Source organism: Myotis lucifugus, unplaced genomic scaffold, assembly GCF_000147115.1.
Source record: "Myotis lucifugus unplaced genomic scaffold, Myoluc2.0 scaffold_492, whole genome shotgun sequence".
Classification (NCBI taxonomy): Eukaryota; Metazoa; Chordata; class Mammalia; order Chiroptera; family Vespertilionidae; genus Myotis; species Myotis lucifugus.
The window spans coordinates 556,258-569,060 of NW_005871540.1; the positions used below are offsets into that span (position 1 = coordinate 556,258).

Consider the following 12,803-nt stretch of genomic DNA (forward strand, 5'->3'; position numbering starts at 1 on the left):
TTCCTAAGATTTGTTTTATGACCCACCAAATGACCTATTCTGGAGAATTTTTGTGTGCACTTGAGAATGTATTATTTTGCTGCTATTTTTAGATATAATGTTCTGTTAGGTCCATTGGTCTGACATATGGTCGAATCCAATGTTTCTTTGTTGATTTTCTGCCTGGATTATCTATGCATTGTTGGAAGTGAGATATTGAAATCTCCTACTATTATTTTATTGTTGTCTGTCCCTTCAAATCGGTTAGTATTTACTTAATTTAGGAGCTCTGATGTAGGGTGCATATATATTTATTATGGTTATAGTTTCTAAATAAATTGACCCTTTCTCATTATATTCTTTGTCTCTTGTTACTGTTTTTAGCTTATAATCTCTTCTATCTGTGTCAGTTTATGAAGAGAAAGACAACGGTAAAAGCAATCGTAATAGAGAGAGGAAGGAGGTTAGTGGATATATTTGCATTAACTGAGTGTCCCAAAAAAACATATACACACTTTGAATAATTATTAATTCCAATGAGTTAAATCTGAAAAGGAAGAACCAGCAATTGAGCTATCAAGAATGTATGTGTATAAGTTTTGGGGGGACACCCTGTATATGTGTAACATAAACAATCTATGATTGGAGGAAAGATGTGGATGGGTGTTTTCTGAGGGAAGTTTTTGAGTGAAAGGAAGCAATATTAGCTATCTCTAAACTTCCTAAAAAAGTTGTAAATATTTAACAATCTTCACTCTATTGGATAACCTATTTAGGTTATTATTCATTATTCAGGCACTATAAAAGAGTTTAAGAGAAATTATTATCTCTCTCTCTCTCCTTCTGAAAGAATAATCAAATTTAGAAATTTTGAAGACAATCACCTGGAGAGGACATGAATCTTCTATATAATGATCACCCCTTGCTTTGAACATTCTGGTTTAAATATCTTCAGAACAACTTTAAACAAATACTAATTATATATTTTCCTCTTTTAAAAAAGATAACTCAGAGATCTAGGCTTTTGTAGTATACTTAAATGTACTATACTTAATGATGTCTTTATCACCCTTAATTGCAAACATTTTAATTCTATGACTTTATTTTGCCTGTCAGTCTCAGGAATATAAAACGATTTGAGATAAGTTTATCCAATATATTGCTACTTGTGATATATGGTAATTTAGTCACAGATGTCTGTTTCCTTCTGGCATTTCACAAAGAAACACTGAGGAAGTAGTAGTACAATCAAAGAAACAACTTTGGTAACATCACATAACAATACAACCCATTGGGTGCTATCATCACTTCCTGGTTTAGAGTAATCAGAATGTCACACTTCCATGGAAACTGCTCACACACCCACAGATCCCATATGACAATGGATCCAGCTGCCTTCTCCAAAAGACACAGCACTGGGTGCAAAGCTGTGGGAGTTATAAAGAGGACTTTTGTGAAAATGAAGTGACTTGATTCCCAGAAGGTCAACAAGCCCCCAAATCCTGGGAGCCCCCACCAATGCTCAGGTTAGCCATGCTCTATACAGGCTTAGGATAATGATTCACAGCTCACTTGTTGAATCTTGGGTTTCACAAAAAATCTGGATACAATAATAACTTCAAAGGATTGTAATAGAACTATCGATATTATGGCCTTTATTTTGGGGAGCAAAGAAAACAGGCTGCCTTCGGAGAGGAGTATACCAGTTTCTGGTCCCCCTAACACGCTGCTTGCTACATGTAAGTGGGTAGGAACCCCTGGTGAGAGCCCACCTGTGTGCTCACACTGAGGTCAGCTGGCTCCCTGCTGTGTCACCTTGGGCAATTCACTTACCAATATAATAGTATTTACTGCAGAGGTTGGTGGGAAAAGCAAATGAGCTCAAATACAATGGAGTTTGTGCCTGCTGCACAGGTAGAAGACAGCAGTGATACTAGTCTTCTATCATAACTAGAGTAGTCTCATCATGGAGGAGTTTTCCACAAGGAATCAAATTACCTGAAAATGTCAACAAGGAGGCAAATGTTTTAAATAATTCATGGATGGGCAATTTTGTTTTCTCTAGGAGCATTCATCACAATTTGATATAAAGTGCATTATAAACTCTTACAAATGTCCTAATAAATGCAAGACTTTCTGATAAATAACTTTCTCTTTTATTAATTCATTCAACAAAAACATGCTGCATTCCTATACATTGTAGAGCATGAAAAGATGAGTCACAGTTCCTACCGAGAAAGGGTTTGCCATTTAGTAGAGGAAATAACATATTTGCATAAGTAACTATATTAAAGAGTGGAAGGTTTAAGAGGGATAAGAAAAATTAAGACAAGAGGAAAAATAATTACTCTGAGGTGCAAGGAATAACCCCAATGAAGGTATTATCTGAAGTAGACCTTAAAGGAGAACTGTGCTTCAGAAACACAGAGCTAGCAGAATTGGGGAGGTGCTCCTGACCGAAGAATAGCTTGAGAAGGGCAAGGGCATAGCCAAGCCTGAAAGTAGTGGTGGTGCTGAAGTGGGTGGGGGGAATTGGCACATGGTGAGGCCCTTGAAAGTCTGACTTTATGACTGGAGGCTCAAATTCAATTGTGTTCTGTTCTCTGTTTCTACCTTGAGTTCAACCCTTGTATCAAGCAACATCCACTAAGCCTTACTAAGGCTTAGTGGCGTATTTTTAAAAAGCATCTTTTATACATCCTTTATGTGGTATTCTTGTTATAATTATGAGAAATCAACAGAATCTGAAGTTTTCTTCATGGCATATTTTGGTTCATTGGGGCTTTTCTGGTGTGATGGTAGAAGGAACTGCTTTTATATCTCACTGGACAATCTTCAGTGGCTTATCTATCTGAAGTTTGCAGTTTCGGCCCTGAAACTCCCCCTATGTGAATACAAAGACTGCTGAGAGGATTCGGTTGGGAACATCTGACAGTGAAAGGAGGCTACGTGTGTAAACAGAGTTAGTTTGGGAATGATCACTGAATGGTTGGGTGAGGTCTGTTTGTTTGAGTTGACAGCCTCTCCCTAACTCTTTCATTAAACACCCAAGTAACCTCCAATTGCCCTCTTAGAACTTAATCTCAGTGCAATTACTAGCATTTCAAAATCATCCAACACAAAGAAGTACTAACCTGAAAGGGGTCTTTATTCAATGTTAGGAGAGTAATTCCAACTACAAAATTCTACAAATGCCCCAAATGTGAAGTAGGATAGATTTAGAAACCACTTACTCTATTAGGTGGTATAAATAATAAATTTATAACAAGCTGGCACACATCTTAAGTGTCCTCCAACATTTCTGAGACTTTAGAATGCCAACAAGTGTTGGTGGAGTGTTTCTGATGAGATAGGCCTTCATCTACCAGGGAAACATGATTTTGGGTCTCTAGAAAGCTAGTTCATACATAAATGCCAGTCAGCAATAAAGTTTATGTTCATGTTTGCTCTAATTTTTCCCGTCATAAATTTATTTAGACTCCTAGCCAGTCTGTGCCCTAGCATTTCTCAAAGTGTTTTCCTGAAGCTACCTGATCACCTGAAAATCCGGGCCTCACCCCAGACCTAATCAATGAGGCAAGGTCCTGGGATTTGAGTTATAAGGAAGAAAGTCCTTTATTTCTATGATTACTGAAGTTACTCCTACCCAGATTCCTCTTATGTTATTATTTCAGCTCCTATCTTCCCAGACAGTTGAATCATTCAAAGACGAAGTTGATGCTGGGTGTAGATAGTCTTTTCAGAGGCATGTTGCCATATGAATGATGTCATCCAGAGTCAAAAACTTACTCCAATACCTTCACCAACAAGTTACAAAGGGCCAGGGAATCAACTGTGGTTGGGATTTCAGAGAATAATTAGAAACCAAATTTTGAAAGATATCCAACTGCTATTAACTTTTCTTTTTAATATTTTTCACTTTTATCTCTGTTGTTTTTTTGTTTTTCTTTTCTTTTCTTTTGGATTTCCCCAAAAAACTGAGTAATAGGGCTAGTTGTGGATTACAAGAGAGAAGTGATTATAATAATGTCACTCTTGCAAAAACGTATCTTTCAAAAACAGTTTTGTTACTAATAAATAAGCCCCATACCTCCTCAGTCCCTTTAAGCTTTTCTTATTTAAATACAAATAAAATTATACTTTGGATCCTAGCAATTTCTTTGTTTTCCAAGTGACACTTTTGATCTTAAATGAACAGCTATTACCAACTGCATACCATTACATCTTTTATACTTTGTCTTTTAAAGTCAACCAGCTAGTTATTTTATAACTTACTATTATGTGTTCTATAAAAAAATTGAAGATGTATATCACATTTAAAAGGGAGGTTGTATGTTTAATGAAAAGAGACCTAAAGACAGAAGACCTAGGTTTAAGTTCAAGTTTATTATTCACGTGATTCCAGAGAAATTCATATAATGTCTCTGAGTCTTAGTTTCATATTTAAATACTAGAGGCCCAATGCATGAAATTCGTGCAAGAGTAGGCCTTCCTTCCCCCCGAGCTGCTGGCACCAGCTTCCCTCTGTCACCCAGGACCCAGGTTTCCCTCGCAGCCCCGGCTTTCTCCGGAAGGACATCCGGTCTAATTAGCATATTTTGCTTTTATTATTATAGAAAATAAGAATCAATATAATTCTTAATTCCAAGAGTTATTGTAGGGATTAAAGGACATCATTAATATTTTTGTTCTCAAACATTTATGAATGCCTAATGATGTCAAGGTAGTCATAACATATTCCTTGATCCCTAAAACAGCCTTCCATTTATTTCTATCTTTTGTGTTTTTCAAAATGATAGTTGGTCTTCTTGCTCCTTACATAGGATGTAAGACATGGTTTTTTGCACCTGTGACTGATCTACCAAATGTGAAATGCAGTGCCAGCATTCTGATGACACTGTTGCCACCAAGTGGTCACTGTTGGGTACTGCAAGCCAAAATCTAGACCTGATAAACCACAACATACCAGTAATAGTGCTATGACAAGCAATTCAAACTGTGCATATCGACCAAAACAGTAGCTTTTCTTCTCCTTCCTTGGTGACATAAACTGATAACACAATTCTTATCTAACCTGAAACACCATATTACTCTTTCTTCCTAGAGCCCACAATCCACAACAATTTAAAAATCATTGGCTCTCTCCTAAATTCCTAATCCCTCTTTTCTATACATACAGCCGAAGACCTGCAAAGAAATCTGAGACGTAAAATTCCCAGAGGGAGACTAGAGAACCACCAGTAGTTGACGACCATAATATATCCAGCATCTTATATGTGTTTAATCTTGAAACCCTAGGAGCAGCATACAACATCTTTGTCTTACAATATGAAACTAAGGCTCAAATGGACTCAGTTCGTGAGCAGCAGGATATGCTTCAAACCCAGGAAAGAGCCAACTTCTCTCCAGCACCTCTCAGGGCCTCCCTTTATGCCTGGTGGCTGCTCTGTCATTTTCTGCTTTACCTTCTATGGCGTTTAGGTATCTTTTACCCAACGTACCTACACCAGCACATTCAGAATCACCTGGCCAAAGTCTTACAATATGAATGCCTAGGTCCCTTCCAGACCAATTTTAACTAACACTCCGGAAGATAAACCACCCCAGCATCTGTAATTTTTTAAAATTCTGCAAATTACTCTGTTGTACTGTGAGGGTAAAGAACCACTGGTTTAAATAATGATATTACTCATGTTAAATTGTTTTTCTACTGCTTTAGTATTTAATCAGGAGTATATGCTCATTATGAAATACTTTATTAACACAAAGTTTCTCTCTTGTTGTAATAACAGGTGGATGAGATATTTATAGATTCGGCCTTGAATAAGCATTATATCAAGAACCGAGTAGTCAGACTGACGTATGTATGTTTGGGCAAAGGTGGAATCACAGCCTAATGGGACAAAGGGCAAAGGGGACAGGGACCCTCGTATATGCTGCATTTCTATGAGCTAGGCTTTGGAAAGGGTTTCTCATAAACATTATCTCTACAACAGTCTCAAGACACGGCACTGATCCCCATTTTGTAAAGGAGAAAACAAAAACTGGGGGAAGGTTAAGTGATATGTTCAAAGTTCCCCAAGTGACAGTTTCCCAAGTGAAACAGAACCAAGATTCAATATCTGGAACTACCAGAATCTGTGTCTGGGGAAAACCCAGCAGCATGTCACTGCGGGCACCACGTTGTATTTTTTTTTTTTTACAAATATGTCATTTCAAAAATATTAAGAAGGAAAAGTTGACTACAATTTGGGACAATTAGTTTTACCTGTAATAAAGCCCCAGTGTCAGCGGGCACACCTAAACAAAAAGAGGTTTCTGTTTTAATAAATGTTCTGTTTGTTGTGGGGGAGGGGGAAGAGTCATATCAGTTGCAGGAATCGCTCAGAGGTTTCTATTATGTTATTAGGAAAGCACATAGCAGAACATATACGTAATAGGTGCAAATGTATGGGCCTGTATGACTCATCTTCTTAAAGAAAATGAATATATTTACACAGATTTATTTGAAGGAAATAATCATTTTTCTCACCCATAGACTAATGCCTAGTAACAGACTTACTCCAAGTTCCTTACAACTTTACTGACTAACTAGTGACTACCAGATGAATTTTATAAAATTGGTAAATTCTATGATACTTAGGAGATAAAAGGAACATATTTGCTGAAACTTTCTGGACTTCATGCCTTCTATTTTGAAATTCTGATTTGCCATAATATTCAAGCAACATTATCATATTCTTATGAACTCCTTTAAATCTGTAGCCATTGTCAATGAATTTTTGTGTGAATCCAACAATTGAGACATAATTCCAGGGAAGAAAATACAGGAAAGAGTGTAAATTGATACCAGATTATTACTTCGAATAATCACCTTTCTCTTCTGTCTCAAAGTCCAGAGGACGATGGTGTGAAAGCAGATATCATTATGGTGTTCCAGTTCCCCTTTGCTGAGCAAAGGGCAGTAAGGAAGAAGAAAATCCATAACATCCTAAACCAGAAGATAAGGAACACAAGAGCCTTGTCAATAAATGCCTCATCAGTGCAAGTTAATGGTAAGTAGGCACCTTTCTGTGTGATGTGAAATTCTCTATTAGGTTCATTTTGTGTCTCACCTTAAACTTAAGTGCCATATTTCTATTCCAAACAATAGCTAGAATCAAGATTAATTTTTTTAAGTTAAAAAAGTAAAATTTCAAGGTCTTACTAATATTATTGACTGATGAAAGCATGTCTGCAGTTAGTTGTCAAGGGGTTTTTCCTGTAGTAAGTAACTGGTGCTGATCCCAAAATAAAGGCCAACCTTTACCATTAATAGAAAATTAATCTGACCCACCACTGCCTCCATGACTAAGTAAGTGAAAATACTAAGCATTTAGCAACAACTGCTTTTCTGGGTGGGACTCTTCTAAACATAAACTCATGTGTTGACTCTCAAAAATATAGATAATTTCTGTATCGAGTGAAATTACAGTGGGGCCTTGACTTACGAGTTTAATTCATTCCGAGACCGAGCTCATTAAGGAGCTCGTTAACTCAAATTACTCTATCAACTCAATGCAAAAAATCGGCCGGAAGACAGCTGGTATCTCAAAAAACTCTTTAGTCGGGACACTTGTAAGTCAAGGCCCTACTGTATTACATTTTTAGAAAATATATATATATATTTTTATTGCTTAAAGTATTACAAAGGGTATTACATATGTGTCCTTCCCCCCCACCCCGCCCTTGACAATCCCCTGGCCTCCCCTACCCCCCAGTGTCTTATGTCCATTGGTTATGCTTACATGCATGCATACAAGTCCTTCGGTTGTTTTATTTCAGAGAGGAAAGTAAAAGGAGAGATAGAAACATCAATGATGAGAGAGAATCATTGATTGGCTGCCTCCTGCATGCTCCCTACTAGGGATCAAGCCAGCAATCCGGGCATGTGCCCTTGACTTGAATCGAACCCAGGACCCTTCAGTCCACAGGCTGACATTCTATCAACTGAGCTAATCTGGCTAGGGCAATTATGACATTTTTGTTAACTTTTTTCCTATGGGCATTTGGAAAATTGGTAAACTAACTTTGGAGCCACTAAAGCAATCTTATAATTAATAAGTAAAAATCACTAATCTAGAAAAAATTATTGAAACAATTATACTGTTATCACTTCTCTGAAATAGAGAATCAACTTTTATCAAGGCCCTGTCTATTCCCTTTATATGCTGCATCTAATTTCTAGATCCCTAAGAAGTAGGCAAATGTTATAGATGTGAACGAAGGCCTCAAAAGATTAAGGACTCTAATTGGTAAAAGGATGTAAAATTCAAATCTAGAGCTCTAATTTCTTGAGAGGCTTTATTTAAAATGGCTCTGTGGTCAAACACATTTTAGAAATTCTGTTTTTTAAGATTCATCTCTTAGAAATTCATTCCTTATTAGCATACCCTGATGAGTCCAGCTAGACAAAAACCTGTCTACCCTTGTATATTAAGCTGCATCTACTTCCGGCAGACTTCCCTACAAATTCCAATGGACACAATCCTTAGAGTCACAGAGAGAATCAGAGTGATTAATATCAGATGGGAAACAGGATGCCCTGCCCTTGTAAGGGTCTGACTGACTCTTCAAGAGGAAACCAGACCAGGAAGCAAAAATGTGAATGAATGGGATGGGCAGGAGTTTGCTGATGTGGCAAAGAGTCAGCTACTCAAGGAATAAAGCTGTGGACCTCTCCCAAGCCGAGGGGGAAGAAACTGTCAAGGGCTTAATCCACCTTCTTTGTTAGGTGGGAAAGCAAATGAATCGAGGTTATGAAATAGTGGCAGTCCTGATAAGTTACATGATAGTTCTATTTAATTCCCAATGACCAGTTAATTTACCAGAAATTTAAAAGCCTGACCTATCTGAAACTTGAAATGAGGTGTGAAATGGTCATGGATTGCCTGGTCTTTTTGTTTCTTACAGACTCAGATTGTACACTGCAGTTTATTTTAATGACTGGAGTAGTTTAAAGGGTAGGATGTGCTGATGGAGAACCTGAGTTAAGAGTTACCCGACTAATTCTAACCCCACTGAGTCACTGCAGGACCACCCAAGTAATTGGCCCAGGCCTTTGCCTTCATTTTCTCATCTATAAAATCCTATATAATAAAAGGGTAATATGCAAATTGACCCTAACAGTGGAACAACCGGTCGCTATGATGTGCACTGACCACCAGGGGACAGGCACTCAACACAGGAGGTGCCCCCTGGTAGTCAGTGCGCTCCCACAGGGGGAGCTCTGCTCAGCTACAAGCAGGGATGATGGCTGTGAGCAAGGAAGTGGTGGCGGGAAGCCTCTCCCATTTCCATGGCAGTGCTAAGGATGTGCGGGGAGCAGGCCTAAGCCATCAGTCAGACATCTCCCGAGGGCTCTGGGCTGCCAGAGGGTGGACATCCCCCAAGGGTCCCAGACTGCGAGAAGGCACAGGCTGGGCTGAGGGACCCCAACCCCCACCCTGAGTGCATGAATTTTCATGCACCAGGCCTCTAGTTGTAATGATAATGTTTGTTCTTCCTGAAATAGAAATACCATGAGGATATAGGGGGGGGAAACAATATATATATATAATATGGAACATATAGACTATTACTACTTAGAAAACTAGTAAATTGTACATATGCTTTGGAAACTGAAAGCATTAATGTGAGTGACTGGTAATAGAAAAAGCTAGAACTTTGAAGGTTTCCAAATTTATAAATGTAAAAAGAGCAGTGTTTGTTAGCACTTAGGAAAGGCCCATTAGTGGAAAGCTCATTAAGAAACCTCAAGGCTGTTCTTACAGGCAAAAACATTGGTCTATAGAAACACTTAATTTGGGGGACTCCCAGTGAATAAAAGACTGCAGCCCAAGATTTATCCATAATTTGTCAAAATATGTGTTTTGTTTTGACAAATAACTGTATGGTGTGGGTCCTTCATGTGATGCAGTGTGTGAAAGCAAAGCCAAAGGCAACACCTCTGCATTGCAAATGCCGTGGCTGTGGCAGAGCAGCTCACTGCCTACCTGCAGTGGGTGTGCTCCCCTCCCATCATGTTACTTGTAGGCTGTAGAGCCCTGAATACTAACTACGTTACTCCCGACTCAGAAATGTGTGAGAGGGTTACTTTCAAGACTGGGATGTTCATGTTTCTTTGTGCTCCTAGATGTGGAAAGTCAAAATATTGATACAAATTAGAAACCTTCAACAGCTAGTGACTTGTGTATAGGTAGTTTACCTCTAGGTGTAATCATGTTCCCTAGAAAGTCAACCCTTAAAAATCCAATTATACTTACAACCATTACACTTAACTTGGTATCATTCCTGGAAAAGAGGTGTTTGCATCCTGCTCAAACTAAGCTGGAGAAGTTTTAACAGAAGAATTCTAACATTATACTATTATAAAATCCCAAAATAAAGACCAACCTTTATTTTGTATCAGTTAATCAATATATAATTCTAACATTATACTGTTTTCCATTTTAGTGCATTACTACTATGTGGCATTTTAAATTGTTTTTTTTAAGTGAAATAAGAAATTTACTAAAAACAATATTTGACAGAAAATTGAGTTCCTTCCATAGAGTAAGCATTTAGAATGTGTCCTGAGAAATTGATTCTTCACCATATAATAATTTGGGCATGCCTTTAAGGAAATCTTTGAATTCAATATTTTCAAAACCCCAATTTACAGAGTTCATCATCACTAGTTTTTCAAGTGGGACTTATAGAAGGTGGGTAAAATTAAAAGTTAAATGCAGACAACATGAGTCTAAACATACCATTGGTGGAAATTTGTAAAAGTTTATCTTAATTCTGCTCAGCAAGCAATTTTATCTTGAAAATCATCAGTATTCAGGCAACCTTCCACCAACTTAAGTTTAAGTATTCATGTTTTCTTTATCATATCCCTAACTTTGTTGGAAATTGACAGAATTTAATCTTAGTTTATGTTCAATAATTGATGTTGGATAAGAATACACAATAGTTTACTCTTCAGAAAAAATAATTTTGATAATTTAGGAACTATGTTTTAGAAGTATTTTAAGTACAGTTCACATGGGTGTTTTCAATGTGTTTTATTATTATTATTATTATCATTCCTAAACCTTTTTACCAGAGAAAGGCTTCTGTGAACTCTTAAAAAGAAGAGATAAAAGCAGACCTTCTCTGGTTGAGGCTGGGTTTGAGCCTCAAAACCCCACCTACTTGCTCCCTAGTTCCCCACTTTTTCTTTCTTCTAAGGTGAAATCCAAAGAGGGTGTTTTCTGCACCATTAGAAAACCACTGTTCTGTAGGAACATAAACTATTTGTGAATTTTAAACTTCACTATTTGTGCCCTAATCATCCACTGTTTGAGGTATTATGCACCTAATTGGAGGTTGCCTATTAGTCTCTACAAAAATTGTGCATATATCTGGTATATCTAGTAGCCATTCTCCTGACTCTAGAATACTGTCTAGAATCCATATATGGTCAGCACTTCCTGATAATTTCAGGTCATGACAATCAGGAGAATGTCAAATTATTATTCTTTGTTCTATTTTGTTTTTCAGCAATGAGCTCATCAACAGGGAAGTTAACTGTCCAAGCATGTAAGTATAGTTAGCTTATAAAAACAAGTTCTATTTCCACATCAGAAAGAACAATATCTTCAAATATTAGCTAATAATTTCCCATCCATGTCCCACTTTTCTTGGGAGAGAATAGCAATTGGGCAATATCAAAATACTTTTATTTCTAACTCTGAGATTGATCTTTTCTCATGTTTAAGAAAAACATTTTACATGATTGAAATTTTGAACATTTTGCATAAGTTATACATATATATTTCTGGTTTGGAATAAATGGACTTGCTTTTCTAATTTTTAAATGCTATCAAATGTGCTTTCTGCTGAGAAATAAAATGAGAAAATGAGATGGAGAAGAGATAGATTCCATTATCTGTGACTGACCTATAAAAATTGCTTAATATATCTTACCTTTATGGTTGACGGCAGCTCCACTTGTTTATTTTATATCAGTGTAACCAAATTTTTGAAAGATTTTATAAAAGTGGTGATGAATTTGAGCAAAGCTGTTCATGCATTCATCTATGTGTCTTGCAAACACACCATACTACACATTTTAATTAATTAATTAATTCCCTCTCTCATTCAACAAATATCATTTTAATATCTACTAAGTGCCAGGAAGTGAATATCATTGTGAATGAGACACAATACTGCTTCTAAAATTAAGAGTTTGAAGTTAGGGGAAGACATAAGTAAATCAGGAAATATTAAAATGGTGTGATAAATACTATGACAGAGAAAGTGCACACTGCTATGAGAGTCAATCAGAGAGTTAGCTAACCTCGTCTTGTGGAGTCAGAACATGATCTGAGACAGAAAAGAGGAGAGACCGTGAAACAAATGACAAGTAGGATGGGTGTCCTGGCAGGGAAAGTAGTGTGTAAAAATGTCTTTTGGAAAGAAAGGACATGGTCATGTCTTGCAATTGCAAAACGTCAGTGTGGCTGGAACACAGAATGGGGATTGAAGGTATCAGAAAGAGGCATGATTAATAGTGACCAAAGACCAGAATCCTGCTGACACATTTTAACTTTATTTGGAGGGCAGTGAAAAATCACTAAATTGTTTTACTCAGATCAGAAAGATCACTCAGTTTCAATGTGGAGAACAGATTGGAGGGACAAGACTAGAGGCAGGGAGATAAACTGGGACACTGTAGAAGTCTTCCAGATGAGAAAAATGGTGAACTAGAGCAATGGCAGAGTGATGGAGATTTTTAGAATGACTGGCCACAGTTGGAG

At 37.2% G+C, this 12,803-nt stretch overlaps 1 protein-coding gene across 1 annotated transcript in view; it reads left to right on the top strand.

Annotated features, from left to right (window-relative positions):
* The window catches only part of LOC102420080 (transmembrane protease serine 11A), a 33,963-nt gene that overhangs the window by 10,087 nt on the left and 11,073 nt on the right, over positions 1–12,803 (top strand). The window contains exons 4-6 of the mRNA XM_023744853.1: positions 5,772–5,839; positions 6,874–7,034; positions 11,545–11,583. Of these exons, the coding sequence (XP_023600621.1) occupies positions 5,772–5,839; positions 6,874–7,034; positions 11,545–11,583 (268 nt within the window). The remainder of the gene's footprint in view (positions 1–5,771; positions 5,840–6,873; positions 7,035–11,544; positions 11,584–12,803) is intronic.